Source organism: Elephantulus edwardii, unplaced genomic scaffold, assembly GCF_000299155.1.
Source record: "Elephantulus edwardii isolate Elephantulus edwardi_28Jun2011 unplaced genomic scaffold, EleEdw1.0 scaffold00010, whole genome shotgun sequence".
Classification (NCBI taxonomy): domain Eukaryota; kingdom Metazoa; phylum Chordata; class Mammalia; order Macroscelidea; family Macroscelididae; genus Elephantulus; species Elephantulus edwardii.
The window spans coordinates 29,945,055-29,964,671 of record NW_006399760.1 but is presented as its reverse complement, the minus strand read 5'-3'; the positions used below and the strand labels follow the sequence as shown (position 1 = coordinate 29,964,671).

At 37.5% G+C, this 19,617-nt stretch overlaps 1 protein-coding gene across 1 annotated transcript in view; it reads right to left on the bottom strand.

The window, feature by feature from the left end:
• GPD2 (glycerol-3-phosphate dehydrogenase 2 (mitochondrial)) overlaps positions 1-19,617 on the bottom strand; it is a 201,461-nt gene that overhangs the window by 117,723 nt on the left and 64,121 nt on the right. The window contains exon 3 of the mRNA XM_006880784.1: positions 6,019-6,190. Within this exon, the coding sequence (XP_006880846.1) occupies positions 6,019-6,190 (172 nt within the window). The remainder of the gene's footprint in view (positions 1-6,018; positions 6,191-19,617) is intronic.

The following is a 19,617-nucleotide window of genomic DNA, read 5'->3' as shown; positions in this document are numbered from 1 at the left end:
AAAAACATAAAGTATTAAAGAATATTTGTTAAAGAACCCTGAGAGAGTGAGTATTTGTATCAGATTCTCCTTAGCCCAGTGCACTTTGGGAGTAAAGTCTGTGTTGAGGGCTCTGTCTCTCTCCAAGAATTGGACAGAGAGGTAATAAATGGTGAAGTTATCTCTGTGAATCCTAGAAACCTGCAAAAGGCTGTAAGGAGAATTGTGCATACTGCAGTTATAATATTCCCAAATGAAGCAAGTGAAAGCTGATTCATGAGAAAACATATAGTAAGAAGGCAAACAAATGTGCATTATGACGACTCCATGACTTTTTCTCTTTCCTTCAGTCTTCATTTATTCATTACAACACTTACATTTGGGCATATTATTTTTTCAAAAAGCTTGTGCAAACAATTTTATAAGCCCTCTAAGATCTAGTGGTTCTCCCAAAACTTTGATGTCCTGAGAAATCTAATTATTACTGGTAACTTTAAAAGATCACAGTAATTTATTTTTGTCAAATGTGACTAAAGATTAATGGATACAATCAGGAATAATTTGGTAAAAACAAATCAAACACAGAGAAAGCAAAATTTGTTGTTAAGTGAAGCATCAAATGTAATGAAAGAGCAAATTCCATGAATGAACAGCAACAATACACAATTCATTACCAAATGCCCATGATTATTTCACACCTCAGAGAGTTACTGATATGATCAGAAATTGTAGTAAAAGGATAAATAAAGATTACCTTCAGCGAGTCTTGGTACTTTTAATTATAAATGTTACTCCCAGAGGACTACCAGAATGATAAAGGAACTACAAACTAAAGTTTCTTTATCCTTTTCATAAAGTCATAAATCCATATACATAAAATAAGACATTCTGTCAATTATTATAAAAGACAACAGTCACTACAATAATAAAATTAAAAGTGGGGTTTTTCTTAGAGATTACTAATTATAAATATGTCAGTTTTCAGAATGATTCTTCATCGAAATCAATACCCACAATTATTTGCCACTGTAGGCAGGTAAGAAGTCATGTTTGCTACTTAAACTCACTGTCCAAAATAGTAATTTATTCAACAAATATTAATGGATTACAAGCTCCTGGAAGGCAGGGCCACATTTTAGTAATCTCTGTAGTCTCAGAAAAGGCTCAATCCTTAACTGAGAAACAGTATTGCCTCTCACAGCAAAAAACTGCAAACAACCCTATATAATCATTGATAACATCTTTAAGATTAATCCTTCAGCAATCAAAAGAGTATTTACATTTAAATATTGATGAAACATACCGTTACTTAACAGAAACACTGCAAAACTACTGTACTCTGATTTTTTTCTCTGTTCAGAAAAGCTGTCATACACATCTACAATGAAATATTATTTAGTCATAAAAAGAAATTATATATGCTTTATATCATGGATAAATCCTGAAAAACATTACCCTGAGAAAATTAGATCCACCACAAAAGCACAAATATTATTGATCACACATATATAAAATAGACAAACATCTAGAGACCAAAGCTTCTTAGTGGTTATCAGAGGTGGGAAATAGGAACCCTGGTGATGGGACAATGGTTAATCTCTCTGCTGCTCACTAAAAGGTCAGCGGTTCAGAACCTTCCAACCACTCTGTGGGAAAACAGACGTGGTGATTGGCTGCTGTAAAGGTTACAGCATAGGAAGTGCTATGGAGAGTTTTACTCTTTAATCTATAGTCGTTATGATTCAGAATTGACTCAAGACACACAGAAAACAACGATGAGAGGAAAGAGGGAGTCTTTGCTTAGGGGACAATGAGTTTCTGTTAATAATGATGAAGTAGTAATAACAGCAACAAAAAACCAAGCCCATTACTCTTGAGCTGATTCCAGCTCACAGCAACCCACTATTAGGTGTCTAATACTGTAAATCTTTAGGGGGGGGGGGAGGACTGTCCATTTTTCTCCCTGGGTACAACTGATGAATACAAACTGGCAACAGGTCTGCAAAAGAAAGGCCCAGTGAACTGCTTCTGGAAAGAGTTGTTGTTGTTGCTGTTATTGTCAAATGGAATCAACTCATAGTTGACCTTTTATTGGGTTTTCAAAAGCAGTCAATCACATAAGAGAAAAGTGTCCATCTTTATCCCACAGAACGACTGGTGGATCCAAATGAGGTGTCTTTGGAATGGCAGTGCCGCCACTTACCACCTGGCTACCACAGTTAACAAAATTCTACAGAGCAGCAATTCCACTCTTTAACATAAAGAGTCATCAGAAGTGTGAGATCAATTTGATGACATCTAACAATATGTTAGATAGCTACCATATTTTATACAAATAACATGCGTGTTTGAAAATCACAGTTCTTTTCCATATTTTCGTAAGTGAACTATACCAATGTTTTCTTTAACAAGTTGCTGGCTTCAATTCTAATTTTTTTTTCCTGTACAACGGATTTAATATCACCAGGATATATTTCTTCTGCCCTCACAATGATCTTCAGTTGAAGCTGATGATATAAAATGTGCATTTAATTCCTGACATGATCTTAGAGAGTTCTAAGATTTATATTTACAGCCTGAGAAATAGGCACAATACAATAACTGACTGGTTGTAGTAAAGAAATCACAAAATTCAAATGTGGAGCATGTAAGAAATTAGTTTTCTCATAAGCTCACAGGCATATCATATGACTACACTGGCTCGTAATCATTGATCAAAGACAATGGTGTGAATAGGACAGTTAGAAATAAGACTAATTAAAAAAATAACTCTGAAATAGGTATACCTAACATATGGTTTAATTTAAGCTGATTTGATAAGGTTTTCTAACTCAACTGCTAAGCCAAGAACAATCATGTATCAATTTTTCTCTGTTTACTCCTTCAGTGAAAAGCCAAAGACAACATGACAATTATGTCAATGCAGATTGAGTTGAGATGCTCATTAATAGCTACTCAGTGCTGTTTATAGCAGCACAGACTTTGCTTTGATCACATTTCCAACTGATAGCACATAATTTTTTAACAAGCTTCAAGGTTCTGATTGAAGACTCAAAGCAAGGAGACATAATCATAATCACAAACCAACAGAAACAAATTCAAAGTTGCAATAGTTTATTTTCCAGGGGGATGAAGAGAATTCTCAGTACTGGCAAAAAATAATCTCCAGAAGTGGAAAGCATCTTTCAGATCCAGGTCCCTGCAGGATGAAGTTCCTTGCTACCAGAGAAGCCAGAGCCCATGTAGATCTCCACAGACTGCCAGGCCTAGAGATGCTGAAGGAAGCAAGGATTTTCCTATACCACCAGGAGAGACAGAGAGAGAGGCCTTCCCTTAGAGCTGAGCTGCTATCCTGAATTTAGACTTCCAGTCTCCTAAGCTAGAGAGTATATGGTAACCTTGATAGGATGAAGAAACTGGTGATCAACAAAGATTGTCAATGATCTGCTTAGTATTACCTGAGAGGTGTGACTCGATAAATAAACCTCCTTTTTTCCCAGAGAACATGAATTCTACAGTATGGAAAATACAGCAGTAGAGACGAGCCTTCAGGGGCAGCTGCAGGTGGGAATGGCTGAGCAAATAATCTGAAAAACCAGACTATATGAAAAATTATATAGCATCAGGATTGCAAGAAGACTAATCAACAACCTGAATTAGAGAGAGGACATTTTGCTTGCTGAAAGCAAAGAGGGTTTGAAGCACGTATTGAAAGTCAGAAACTACACAGTCTTGAGTATGGATTACACCGTAACATCAAGGAAAAAAAATCCTCACGACAGATAAACAATAACATGGCAAATGGAGAAAAGAAGGACAATTTCAAGGATTTAATTTTACTTGGATTGGTCAAGAAATCAAATTGCTTTAAAAAAAATAAATAAGGGAATAATAACTGAAATTGGGCAATAAAATATACTGAATGGTAAAAAAAATTTAAAAAAGAAATCAAATGACAGATTATAGCAGATAAATCTGCTGCCAAGGACCTTTCTATAGTACTAAAGAGTAAGGATGTAGGTTTATAGATTAAGGTGTTAATCATTACTGATCAAGTCATGGTATTTTCAATTATTTCATATGTATATGAAAAGTAGACAATGAATAAATAAGATCAAGAAAAAGCTGCTTTGTTGACAAAGACTTCCGAATATACCACAGATACTCAAAGGTAGAAACAAATGCATCCTGGAAGAAACACAGTCAGGGTGCTCTTTAAAAGAGAGGAACGTGAAGACTGTATGTCACATAATTAGGATATCTTCTGTCAATATGCTGTACTGAGGTAACCTGGGGTTGCTGTGATGCTGAACTTTGTGCTACTGGGGTGTCAAATGTCACAACAGTTACCCATGGTGGACAATGTTTGGTGGAGCTCCCAGTTTAAGACAGGTCTAGAAAAAGGAGTGGCATCCACTTTCTAAACCACATGCCTCTGGAAACTCTATGAACTTTGATAAATGACGACAGTATAAAAAGGCTTCAGGTCTTCGGTTCATAGGGTTGCTATGAGTCACGTTCAACTTGAAAGCAATCAACAACAACAACTTTGGACTTGTCAGGAGGGGCCAGTATGAGGCAAGAATAACACAGTTGGGGGAAATGGGAGGTTAGAGAAGGAAAGAAAGAGTAGAGAGTAAGTACAACAGTGAGCACAGCAGAAATTCTCAATTTATGGCAGGATTTCATCTTCTTGAACATAAAACTGCTATGGGTTGGAGCCAACTTAATAGCAACGAAAAGCAACAACTGCTTTATTCATATTTTAGATTTTAAATTGAAAATATATGAGACTATTGTTGTCTTTTCAAAGCCATATCTTAAAATGGATTATATGTACTGATTTATTAATATAAAATTTAATGTGTCCATTTACTATAACAACAACAACAACAAATTTCCAAATACTGGAGTAGAATCAAACTCAACCCAAGACATCATGACTATGTCTTATCTCTTTATTATACAAATAGAGTAAAAAAAAAACAAAAAACAAAAAACACAACATTTTGGATTATCAAATGAGAGTGAGGCCAAAATTCACTTTGAAAAATGTCATAAAATATGTTGGTATATGCGTGAGCACTCTATGCCAGGCCTTTTTCCACATGTTATCATTTCTGTGCAATTGTGTGTGTTTGTCTGAGAAAATGCATTATTTACATGAGCATACTATTTGTGGAAAATACAGTAATTCTATGATGTCTGTGACAGTATATTCCACTGGGAAAAAGGACACTATGAAGCACACAAACATTAGAAGTTATTTTTACAGATTAATCCATCTATTATCTCTTTTCTACCTATGACTGAGCATTTGTTCCTATATAATATTTACTCTATGCAGTAATAAAAAAGTTAACTAGAACATCAGATCAATGAATTTTCAGAAATATAAGAATTTCCTTTTTATTTAAATGCATTTAAGGGCAAAGTCAAGTTAATTTTAAGTTGAATTGTGCTTACTTTAAAAAAATAGTTCAAGGACAAGGTATATACTAAAAACATGATAGAACATTGAGATAAGCATTGAGAGGCACCAGCACAAATGCAACTTTGCTGGTACAGAGTACATGTCCATGAGTTACAGAATGCCATCAAGTCGACTTTGACTCACAGTAAACCCAGATGACAGAGCAGAACTGCCTCACAGAGTTTTCTTGACTGTAATCTTTATAGGAATTTCTCATCATGGAGTTACTGGGTGAGTTTGAACTGAAAACCATTCAGTTTCCAGCAAAGTTTAACTGGTACACCACCATGACTAAAAGGAAAAGGTGATATAGACTGCATACTGTGTATTCATGGAGCTCCAGTGGCCTAGTGGTAAGGACATGCACTGCTAATACAAAGGCACATGGTTCAAATCCATCAGATGCTCTGGTAGAGAAAGATGGGCAATCTCCTCCTGTGTGATTTACAGCCTCTGAAAATGCACTGGAGGGTCAGCTATGAGTTACCTGGTTCCGACTCGGCAATACATAACAACTCTGTATGTTGGAGAGAGAAGACGAAATATCCATTCACATCAAAACTCACCTCTGGTGACAGCATCTAGTGCACAGCCACTCCCTGTTGCTCCTCCTCCAATGACAAGGACATCAAATTCAGATGTGTTTTGCAATGTCAGTAGCTGAGCTTCTCTGGAAGGAGGCTCTCTGTTCACAGGTTCAGTTACATTGTCTGCGGCTTCAACATAGGCTAGGTTCACCTGATAGGAAAGTAGATCATTTTCAGCTATTCATTCATCCAAAAAACAATCACTTTAATAAATTTTACAATACAATAAAAAGACAAGCTCTTTAATGGAAATAAGGAATAAAAGAACTACAACAAAGGCCACAGTCAATATGAAGTCTCTTTCACGAGACATAATTCTTTAGCTATAAGTCCCTGGTTTCAGATTCAGTATCTCAGTTGTTTGTTTTGATGTCATATACAGACAAAATTAAAATACAATATACCAAAACCTCTGAGATACCACTAAAGGAGTCTTCAGAGGACAGTTCATAGCAACCTTGTCTGACCCTTGTTCACAAGGGGAACGCCTTTAGTCTTTCTTCACTGAGAAGTTTACAGAATACTATGGGGCCTCCATAAGAAAAAGACTGAATGGGCAAAAGACTTTTCATAGAGGAAGACATTTGGACAGCCAACACATGACACATGAACAAATGCTCAAAATCACTGGCATTAAGAGAGACGCAAATCAAAACCACAATGAGATACCATCTCGTCTGAGTAGTAGTGACAAAGTTTAACAGAAGAGCAAGCAAGAAATGCTGGAGAGGATGTGGAGAGATAGGAACTCTCACATACTGTAGGTGAGACTGTAAAATTATACAACCACTCTGGAAGTCAGTTTGGTGTTTCCTCAAAAAGTTGACCATAGAATTTCCATAGGACCAGCAATTCCAATGCTAGGAATATACCCCAAGAAAAACAGAACTGAGACAGAGATTTATACACCAATAGTCACAGTAGCATTAATCACAATAGAAAGAACGTGGACACCACTCAGTTAGTTGTCTAACAACAAACAAATGGATTGAGTTAGTTGTACATTCAACAGTGAAATATTATGCAACACTCAGAAGCAACAGTTTTGAGAGGTTAGAGAGTATTATGCTGAGTGAACTAACTCAGTGTCATAAGAACAAATATTGCATAAGACTATTTTTATTAAAAAGGACAATTAGTAAAGTGTGTATAAAAGTGAACAACAGATAGGAACTTTGTCCCATCTTGCACCATCATCCTGATCTCTGACATCTCTAGCTCATTGTTTCAATCACTTTGTCAATCCATCTCATTGTAGGTCTTTCTCTCTCTGTTTCTTCACTTTTTCCAGTATGATGCATTTTTCCCAAGAACTGGCTATTCCTAACAACATGTCCAAAGTAGGAGAGGGTACATTTCACCATTTTTGCCTCTAAGGAGCACTCTGGTTGTACCTTCTTGAAGATAGACTTGTTTGTCCTACTGGCAGTCCCCAGGATATTTAGTACTCTTCGACACCACAATGTAAAGGCATCAATTCTTCTTCTGTCATCCTTATTCACTTTCCACCTTCCAGATGCACAACAAGCAACTGAAAATACCATGGCTTGGATCAGGCACACCATGATCTTTAAACCGATACCCTCATCCTTTAGCACTTTGGAATGATCTTTGACAGCAGATTTGCACAAAGCAACATAGCTTTTGATTTCATAACTGCTACTAGCAAGTATACTGATTATGGATGCAAGTAAGGTGAAATCATTGACAACTTCAATATTTTCTCTTCTCTCAGTGATGTTGCCTTTTGGTCCAATGGTGAGGATTTTTATTTTCTTGTTGAGAGGTCATCCATATGTGTAGTCTTTGATCATATTCAGTAACTGCTTCAAATTTTGTTTACTTCCTGCAAGGACAGTTGTGCCACTTGCATAACACAGATTGTTAAGAAGTCTTCCTGTAATGCTGATGCCATGTTCTTCATATAATCCAGTTTCTTGACTTTTTGCTCAGCATACAAATCTCACAGACAAGGAGAAAGGTTTATAACCCTGATGCACAACTTTCCTCATTTTAAAACATGCAATATCCCTTTGTTCTGTCTGGATGACTATTTCTTGGTCTATGCATAGGTTTTGTATGAGCACAATTAGATTTCTGGGAGTTCCATTCTTCTCACAGTTAGCCATAATGTTATCCAAAAAGAAGGGCTGGTAGATGGAAAAAAACAGTTAAAAAAATTAGGCTGTAGATTCAATGTCAGAATTTTGTACGATTAATGATTTATTCATTACAAATACCTCTACATTACTAGGTATTATTTAAAAAAATCCCTGGAAGCAACCTCTCAGCTGTTCCATGAGAGAAAGATGTGGAAGGGGTGGCAGTCTGCTTCATAAAGATTTACAGCCTCAAAAATCCTATGGGGCAGTTTTACTTAGGAAGCTCTGCTAGTGTAGACTGTAGAGAGTTTCTCAGCTAACCCAAAAGCCTCAAGTCTCTGATGTCACTGGGAATTGGAACTTACTTTACAGTAATGAGTTCAAGTTGTTTTATGTTGATAGCGTAACTGTGAGCTGGAATCAATTCAGTGGTGGCCTAGTCAGTAGAGAGTTGTGCTGCCAACTCAAAGACAGTTCAAATTCACGACCTGCTCCAAGGGAAAAGGATGGGCAATCTCATCCTATGAAAATCTACCACAGAGTTAGCTATGAGTCAGTTCCAACTCAATGGCACTGAGTTTGAGTTTTGTCTTGGTTTGGTTTGGTTTGGTTTGGTTTGGGGTTTTTTAAATGGCAATGATCTGTAAAAATAAAGTTTTTCATCAGGAATCGTAATTTATTAGACTATTAATTCAGATGCTATGGCATAAAAATCTTATTCTCTTTCAAATAACTCCTGCTAATTTTGCTAATAACCATTTCTCCACGTTTATCCTTTAAATAACCTAAATTCCCATGTTTTCCATGCTGACTCATTAAAACCCCCTGTGTGTCAGAGTAGAACTGGACACCATAGTTTACTGAGGCTGATTTTTCAGAAGCAGGTCACCAGTCTTTTCTTCTTAGGTGCTTCTAGTGGACTTGACCTGCACCACCCTTTGCATACAATTGGAAAAGTTGTGGCGGCCTGGTGCTTCACATGTCTAACAAAAAAATTTAGTGGTTTGAATCTACCAGCTGTTCTACAGGAGAAAGATGAGTAGTCTCCTTCTCAAAGATTACCTCAAAATCACATAAGACTGTCAATATGAAATAGAATGGACAGCAGTGGGTTTGGGTTCGATTTTACATATAGTTAAGGAGCTCTTGTGGCATAGGTGATTACACATTGGGCTTCTAATAAAAAAATTGGTCCTAATTCACTAGAAAAAGTGAGAAGTCTCCTTCGAAAAGAATTTACTGCCCCAGAAACACAATGGAGGGTCAACATGAGTCATAATGTGGGGTCAGAAGCAAGTAGACAGAAAAGGTTGGTTTCTTAATTTAGTTGTTTTCATATTCACTTAAAAGTAAAGCATCAAACTAATTAATAAGTGTAACCCTGAGGTGCAGTGGAAGACATGTCCCCCAGCTATTGTCTCTGCCCTCCATTCAATGAGAAGAGGAAACACACCAGAGTATGTAAAAAGAACATATGTCAAAAGTGAAACTAAAAACACCAACCCATGACCGCTGAAATGAGGGGAGAGTCTTTGAGGGTTTCAATTTTTCCATGACAGATGGATAGGACTTGGACATGAGACTGACAAGCAACTAAACTGCTAAAGCGTTTTCACACATCAAAAGAATTGCTGACATTTTGCACTTGGTACGTTTTCTAGAAATACTTGAGAAATGTAAGGAGCGGATTAAGATATAGTTGATTAAAATTTTGTGATACTAAAAAACTCCCTATTCTACTTTGCTAGCAGGTTATAACTACAAATATTAAACTCAGTTTAAACTTCATCTTCAGCAAGTATGCTAGCCCTGACGACAACACTCTACCTTCTGGGACCTCACTCCACTGGCTACGCTGTTCCTCCTGTATTCATTCTTCCCTCATTCTCATCACCTGTCCTGTTTAAACAATTTCAAAACACCTCCATGTGATGCGATTTATAACAACTTTAAAAGTTCTTTAGAGATCTGTAAACACTCTCTACTACCTCACTTTTTTTTGTTACTTCTTAACTTACTGTAGTCTGGATTTTCACTAACACCATCACTGCCCCTATGCTGCTAAATCCAGAGTACTTTTCAGTCCTTATTTTAGCATCTCAGCAACACTTAACACAACTGACTGTCCACTTGCCTGGGCATCTGGAACTCCATTGTCTGAGCTGGACTCTAACTTATTTTGTCCAATTTGTCTTAACTGTCCTTCAACTGCACAATGTTAGACACTGAAGTTCTTCTTAATTCACATTTCACTGACACTCAGTAGGAATCAACCCATAGGTGACCGTCCTCCAGTGGGTTTTTGGAGGCTAGGTGTTTCATCCATCTTTCTCCCGAGGAGCCACAAGTTGATGAGAAAAATCAAAGAGGCATGGCCTTTGGGTTAGCAGCACAATTCCCTATATCACCAGAATTCCCATATTCTATTTTCTCTTCTGTTATCATTTCAGATTCTCTTCCCTGAGATCCTCATTTAGCCTTGTATCTTCAAATATCTTTTGGACTACAATGACTTCCTATTTTGCCCACTTCTCAGAATCTAGACTTCAAACTACCTATGAGACACTTCCATTTGCCTGCTTCACATACATCTCAATATTAATCAGAGTTATCATGCCATAATAATAGCAAGCAGTAATATCACAATATTATAATATGTTGTTATGTAATGTCAAATCAGAACCCACAGATAATTGACCCTCCAGCGAGTTTTCAGACTGTAAATCACGCGGGAAAAGAGAATTCATCATTATTCCATGGAGAAGCTGGTGGATTCGAATTGCATGCCTTTTCATTTAACAGCACAACTCCTCATCCATCAGTAAGCCACAGAGCTCTAGAATATTATGCGATAATATGGTATCACATTTGCAACATTAACTGTAAACCCGAAAACAAATCTGAAAAAAAAATCATATACTGAAAGATTAGAAGTGGATACAATAAAATATAAAGTGATCGATATTATACACCTAGGTAATTTTACTAGAAATACTGAAGCATCCTTGAACACGCTCACTCTCAAAAGCCTCTTATCTCATTAATAGCTGAATCACATTAATTTCACCTCTAAAATAATTCAGAAGCTAGGAAATCAAGAGACGAATTGTACTGGGAAAGTCAGCTGTCAGGAAACCTCACCAAAGTGCTGAAGAGCAACAACGTCAGGCTAGAGACTAAGGTGTGCTTATTCTGAACCACAGTCTTCGAAATTGCATGCTATGCGTCAGAGAGCTGACTGACTAGGGATGATAGAAAGAGAATTATGACTTTGAGCTGTGGTGCTGGAGGAGAAAATTGTTGGATATACCATGGACTGCTACGAGAACAAATAGGTTTGTCCTAGAGAGGGTGAAACCGGGCTGCTCCTTGGCAGCAAGGATTCCGAAGCTTCATCTAATAGACTCTGGGTACATTGCAAGGAGGGACCAATCCTTGGACAGGAACATCATGTTTGGGAGGGTGGTGGGACAGCACAGGAGAAGAAGACCTCGATGAGATGAATCGATTCAGTGATTGTGGTAATGGGAGTGGGTGTGTCAGAGACAGTGAAATTGGCACAGGATAGAGCAGGATTTAGAGCTCTTGTACTCAGCGTCCCTATGAGTTGCAAGCGACTCGATGGCACATAATAACAATAACAACAACAAAATAAATCACTCTTCTAGTTACTTCTCCATCAGCACTGTTTTCTCTTAAGTATCAATTCCTCTATCTTTTACCAATCCTGATATCCTCGCAATCCTCATATCCTGATATTCTCAAGAAGATCTCTACTTTTTTATTATGTCCCCCTCAAAATCATTCTCCACAATACAAACCTTTTTTAAAATGACTAAGAAGTTGTGCTGACAACCCAAAGACAGGCCATTCAAACCCACAAGTTGCTCCTTGGGAAAAAGATGTACAATCACCTCATGCGTGATTTATAGCTTCTAAAAACTTGGTGGACAATCAGTTGTGAGTTGGTTCTGACTAGACAGCAATGAAATGTTTGCTCATATTGGGGTTGGTTTTGTTTGAGGTTATTGTTTTGTTTCTTTTGTTTTTGCTAGTTTGTTTGGGAATCCTTTAAAATTCATATAATGTAGCCTCTATGTGTAAAACCTTACAAGTGCTTTCAACTTAAGGCCAGTCATGTGTTGCTTAATGGTCATGATACAATCTGTGAAACAGGACATAATGTAATCTGGACTTATTAAAACATGGTCTAATCAGAAGTAATACCATTTATTGACTTTCCACCACTAAATTAATAACGTTTTGTTTCACTTCTAAATCAAAACCTCTTCTCTTGCTGCTGCTACCATAGCACTAGCTGTGCTGGGTGGGTTTGGGAGCCATAATGCACTTCATAGACAATATTATAAAGAAAATTAACTAGATAATTTTACAACACTCCACAACTCAAGATGTCTGATACATGGATTTAGATGCTGCTACCTAGGAACTTTGTGTTAAATATTTTACCCACAAGTAGGGAAAAATCATTATTAAAACAGTGAAAGTACTGTCTAGTGCACTAGAAAGCACAGTATAAACATCAGCCAGACAAATAGGTATTTGTTAGGACAACTGCAAAAAGAGCAATGCTAGTGTGGGGATGACCAAGTTTGATCTCTACTAACTCCACAAGGGGGAACTGCTCTATTAAAATCCAAAACACAAAACCAATTCCCATGAGGTCAGACAAGTCCTACACGTTCCTACACCTATTTCTACTAATTCCAATGCTAATCCTACTGCCTTACTGTGTCTGAAATCTACTGCAATGGATACACAGCCTTTAAATAATCATATTCACAACTATGGGTTTATTAGGGATGTTAATAGGTTATAATTCAGATTGGCATCAGGATACAAACTCTCAACTCAAGCATGGCTGCAGGCCTTTGACCTTCAGCCACAAGGCATATGTTAATGTCACAAAATTCCTTCATTCTGCCAGTTATAGCGCCTTCCTTTAGTCCTCTGGCAGGCTTGGGTGAAGATCTATAGTTCTGGCTCATTTCTAAACCAAAGGTGGGACCTCCCCAACACTATGAATAGTGGTGCTAAAATTTACAGCCAATTAAAGCCTGCTGGAAGGTCAGCTATGAGTCAGTAATTAACAGCAATGGGTTTGAGTTTTGTGGGATTTTTTTTTTGCTTATCACATTATGTGACTACAGACACCTGTGCAGTACGATGATGCTCAAATGGACATTATGTTATACATGACTGCAGTTTGACTATATAAGCATCTAAAAAATAAATGTAAGCATCCTTAGTGTTATCTCTAAATTGGCAAAGTCTTTTAGAGTAATTAAAAACAACAAAACAAAACTAGGCAATGAAAGTGAAAATGCAGCACAATTTATACAGAATGGTATAGACATCACTGTAAAACAGTTTAATAACTTCATATGAAGAATCACAAAAGTTTTTACCAGTCAATCCAACAATCTTTCTTACAAATTGACCTACTATTCAACCCAACAATATCCTTCCTAGTAATTATCCAAGAAAAACAAAATATTTTGTTCACACTAAAATCTATAAGCAAATGTTTATGGTGACTCTATTTATAATTGCCAAAAAAGGAAAAAATCTCAAATGCATGAGGGAACAGTTGAGGATCATAGAAATGCTCTATTCCTTACATACCTATATAAATTTTTCAAAGCTTGTGGAATTTATAAACTTATTAAAATTCAAACTATCAGTGCATAATATCCCTAAATTAAACCTTAGTAAACTTGACTTTAAAAATTGGGAGCTCTGGTAACCTAGTGGCAAAAAAGCTGCACTGCAATCCCAGAGGCATGCAGTTCAAATCCACCTGATGCTCTGCTGGAAAAGGAGGGGCAATGTCCTCCTCCTGTACCAGTCAGATCTGATTTGATGGTACACACACACAAAATAATTTAAAAAAAAGTAACAGTAAAATATTGAGAAATTGTGGTATATTCACATGATGGAATACTATGCAGCACGCAGAAGCAATTCTTTTGTAAATTATTACCTAACTTAGGAAGGACTGGAGAGCAATCTGCTAAGTGAACTAACTCAGTCCCATAAGGACAAATATCATTGTATATATGAGAATGTATGAGGGGTGAGGATGGGCAGAGGGTTAGGGGGGTAATCATAGGGTTACACAATTTAATGGGTGGAGGGATGGATGGGTAAAGGAAAGGAGAAAGATACAGTGTGAAAACAATATTACATGAACTTTGTAACTAAACTAGTGTATAATAAAAATTCTATTTAAAAAATAGTTAATACATGTATATCACTTAAGTCGTTAAAATTGCTTCGCTTTTACATACTCATTTAATCCTTATAATAAAAGTAACTGAGACACTAAGAAGTTAAATAATTTGTCTATGGCATCCACTTCCGTAATAGCTTGCCTCCAGGAACCCTATGAACCTGGAGAGAGGATAAGAGACACCCAAGCGTTGAGGACTCTCCTTCATAGGGTCACTAGGAGTTGCCTGCGACTCAACAGCACTCAACAACAACAACAATGACTAACCAGAAGGGAGCTTCGGTGGGATAGTTTGTAGAGGATTTTAGAGATAACTCACAGACTAAAGCTTTCTGAATTTTTGAATCCACCAGGCATATCTCAGGAAAAAAGGTGGACAGTCTCCTCCCATGTGATATATGGACTTGGAAACCCATAAGAGGTAACAGTTGGAGCCCAGTCATGAAGAAAGAGATGCAATTAGTAGGAGTGTTGGACGCAGCATGTGCGATGTCGGCTTATTAACCAAAAGATCAGTGTTTCTAACACCAGCTGCTCATTTCATAAGGATTTATAACATGGAAACAATATGGAGAGTCACTATTAGTAGAAATCAGGATTTGGCAAACTGGTGGGGTTTGACAGCGGAAAACAAATTAGTATACAGCAGAATTGGATGCTGAATTTAAATAGCTTTGCAATAGAGACCAAATTTTAAACTACTACACCATATTTCAGACAAAATCTCAGATCTTCTCAGAGGAAAAAATTGATAATTTTTACCAAATTTTGCAGTCTGAAATTGATCAAACATGCAATCAGGTTGCATTAATGATAACTGGTGACTGAAATACAAAACTAGGAAACAGTGAAGAAGAAACAGCAGTTGGAAAACATGGGCTTGGTGATAGAAAGGAAGCTAGAAAAAGAATGATTGAATTTTGTATTTATAAGGATTTATTCATTGTAAATACTTTTTCTAAAAGACACAAAAGATGACTTTACACGTGGATTTCACCTGATGGGCTGCATAGGATTGACTTGGTTTGTGGAAGAAATCATTGGAGAAGCTCATTATCGGCAGTCAAAACTAGGCCGGGGTAGACTGTAGGTCAGATCATCAATTAGTCATAAGCAAGTTCAAATTGAGGCCTAAGAAAATGAAAAGAGTCTACAGGAACCAAGATATGATCTTCAATTTCATCAGAATTTCATGATCATCTTAAGAATAGGTTTGAGGCATTCAACACCAATGATAGATCAGACGAGTTGTGGGATGATATCAAGAATATCATTCATGAAGAAGGCAAACTGTCATTACAAAAACAGAGGAGAAAAAAAAACTGAAATGGATGTCAGAAGAGACTCCAAACATTGCACTGGACTGTTGGGAAGCCAAATCTAAACGAAAACATGTCAAAGTAAAAGAGCTGAACAGATGATTTCAAAGAGCAGCTAGGAAGGACAAAGTAAAGTATTATAATGGAATGTGCAGAGATCTGGAGTTGGAGAATAAAAAGGGAAGAATTTTTTCTGCATTTCTCAAGCTGAAAGAACTGAAAATCAAATTTAAGCCTCGTGTTGCAATATTGAAAGATGTTACAGACAATATATTGAATGACCCAGAAAATATCAAAAGAAGATGGAGGGAATACACAGTGTCACTGTACCAGAAAGAAGTGATTGGTACAGAAAAATTTCAGGAAGTACCATATGAGTAATAGGAGTCAATGGTAATGAAGGAGGAAGCCGAAGCTGTATTGAAGGCATCGGCAAAAAATAAGGTTCCAGGAATCAATGGGATACCAACTGACTTGTTTCAATTGTGCTCACCAGTCTATGCAAGGAAATTTGGAGGACAGCTGTCTGGCCAATGGAATGGAAGAGGTCCATATTTGTTCTCATTCCCAAGAAAGGTGATCCAACTAAACATGGGAATTATTGAACAATATCATTAATACTGCTGAAGATCATTCAAAACAGCTGGAACAGTACTTAGATAAGGAACTGCCAGAAGTTCAAGGAGGATTTATAAGAGGCCGTGGCACCAGGGATATCATTGCTGATATCAGATGGATCCTGGCTGAAAGTCAGGAATACCAGAAGAATGTCTATTTGTGCTTTATTGACTATACAAAGGTGTTTGTGTGGAACATGACAATTTGTGGCTTGCATTGAGAAGAATGGGAACCCCAGAGCACTTGATTTGTATTCATGCAGAAACTATACTGCTGCTGTGAAAATGGAACAAGGGAGCACTACTAGGTTTATAATTAGGAAGGGAGTGTGTCAGGGTTGTATTCTCTCTGCATACCTGTTCAATCTATATGCTGAAGAAATTATCCAAGAAGCTGGACTCTACAAAGAGTAGGGTGGCATCAGAATTGAAGGCAGACTCATCAAAAATGTGTTATGCAGATGGCACAACCTTACTTGCTGAAAGTAAGGAGGATTTGAAGCACTTGTTGTAGAAGATCAAGGAATGCAGCCTTTAGTATAGATTGGGTCTAATACCAAGAAAACAAAGATTCTTACCACTGGACCAATAGGAAGTGTGATGATGGAAGGAGAGGAGATTGAAACTGTCAACAGCTTCATCTTGTTTGGATCCACAATTAGCACCCTTGGTACAAGCAGTATGGAAATAAGGAGATGCACTGCACTGGGGAAATCCGCAGGTAAGGACCTCTCCAAATGATTGAGGAGTAGTAATGTCAGATTTGGCCTCCTGTTTATAAAAGCTTTTGGTCTCCAGTCTAGGGTTGCTTTCAGTCTTGGAGAATGAATGGAGTGGCTGGCCAGATTCAGCTAAGGACTGTGTTCTGGTGTTTGGTTGAGACTTGGGTGTGGCTGTTGCTCAAAACTGGGTGTGAGTGGATTAGATTTGGCCTCCTGTTTAAAAAGGCTTTTTGGAACCGAGGGCCTGCAGCAAGGGCCTGGTTTTAATTGTTTTAAGTAAGACATTTTTCTAAGTAGTACAGTAATGGTCTGACAATTTGCTGTAGAAAGGTAACTTGTGGTTGCTGTATGCTAACTGCTATGACAGTGATGTGTCAAATATGATAATGGTTACCCATGTTTGACAGTGTTTGCTGGATCTCCCAAAATAAAACAAGTTTGAAAGCAGGAGTGGCATCCACTTCTGAAATTGCTTGCCTCCAGAAACTCTATGAACTTAGAGAAAAGATGAAAGTTTTTCGTGTTCAAGACTTGAATTTATAGTCACTATAAGTCATATACGACTTGACCACACTTAACAACAACAATGTCATTCTGAAGTGCTGATTCAGGCTCTAGTCTTTCCAATTATAGCTATGCATCCAAGACCTGGACAATGAATAAGAATGACAAAAAGAATTGAAACGTTTGAGCTGTGGTGTTGGAGAGGAGCACTGAACACCCCATGGATGGCCTTAAAACAAACAGACATGTCTTGGAAATGGTGCAGCCGGAGTGCTCTTTGGAAGCAAGAATGATGAGACTGCACCTCACACACTTTGGATGTGTTGCTAGGAGGTGCTATTTGTTAGAGAGGTGATGTTGGGAAGGATGGAGGGTCAGCGAAGGTGACCCTAAACCAGGTGGATTGATAAGGTGACTGCTGCAGTGGGCTCTTGTGTGTCAGAGAGTGTGAGAATGGTGCAGGACAGAACAGAGTTCAGATCTTTTGTTCATAGGGTCTTTACAGGAGTCATGCTCAACCTAATAGCACCTAATAAAAACACACCATATTTACTCTATATAACTGCCTCCATTACTTTTATTGTGAGGATTAAAGGCAGCTCTGGCAGCCTAGCTGGGTAAGGAGTTGCACTACCAAATAAAAGGCAGGCAGTTCAAATCCACCAGCTTCTCCTTGGGAGAAAGGTGAACAATCTCCTCTTGATTTACAATCTCTATAAACTTTTTCAGAATTATTGGTTTTTACAGACTTATTGTGATTTATTGCTTCTGAAAACTGCTGAAGGATCAGCTAGGAGTCAGTTCCAACTTGACAGCCACACAACAATAATTACATCATATTGACTCTACAGAAATGTTAAGAATCATTAAAGAGATAGATTACATAATTATAACAAGATGAGATAAAATCAGTTGCCAAATACATAAGGATATTTTGAGATGTGGTTTTGTTGTGGAGGTTCTACTGAAAGGTTCCTCTTATTTTCACTGCTTTTTAAAATATGGCACAATTGAGTATAATCTGTTTAATTTCTGACAGTACATTTGAAATAGCATCTTATTTTTGTTTATTTTTTTTCATAGAAGCTGGAAAATGCTGCAACTGAGAAGCTAAGCACAAGCTTATTTTAGAGGCAGTAAACACAGCCTAAGGCTCTACTTAAAATTATGACAAGAGAAAGACTTATATGGATTCATACAGCTTTAACTCACTAAAGCACATCTGTACTCTACCTTCGTGAGAATATGTTGAATGATGGAAAAAATACAGAGAAAAAGCAGCAGGAATAAAACAGTAATGGTACGGAAGAGCAGGATGTAATAACTAGCCTTGGTGTCCTAAATGATCTTTAAACTTTTAAACCTAAAGTAGCCCCTGAAGTCTTCTTAAAACCATACAGAAGTTTAGTTTGTTAATAAAGAGCTCTGGTGACCTTGTTAAGTCCACCAGATGGTCAATAGGCGAAGGTCAGGCAATCGCCACTCATGTGATTACTGCCTCTGAAAACCCACTGAAGGGCCGGCTATGGAGTCCTGACTCGATGGTACACAAAAACAACCCTGAGCATTACACTGTTTTAAGACCTTTTTTGACAAGTATTCCCTGATAAATGCTTAGGTTCAGGTAGCATCTCACCCTAACCTGAGTTCCAGACAGGAAGTGCTGGTGGTCTACTGGTAAAAAGTTGTACTGTCAACCCTAAGGAACATGGTTCTAATCCACCTGGGAAATCTCATTCAATTTACGGTCTCTGAAAACCTTCTAGACGGTTGGCTTCATGTCAGTTCCGACTCCACAGTACACAAGAAGTCTCATAAGGTTTTTGCTTAGGGTTCTTTGTTTGTTGATCTGTTTTCGAATGGAAAGAATCTTATAAGTTTATTACTTCCCCTTGATGATTTTAAAGAAAGCTTGCTGGTATAGCCATAGAAAGCTGTGAGGCAACCACAAAGGCCAAGCTTCCACAGGAGAAAGATGGGCAATCCCTTCCTGTGCAACTTACAGCCTCCTAAAAACACCTCCTAAAAACCCGCTGGAGGATCACCTGTGAGTTGGTTCCT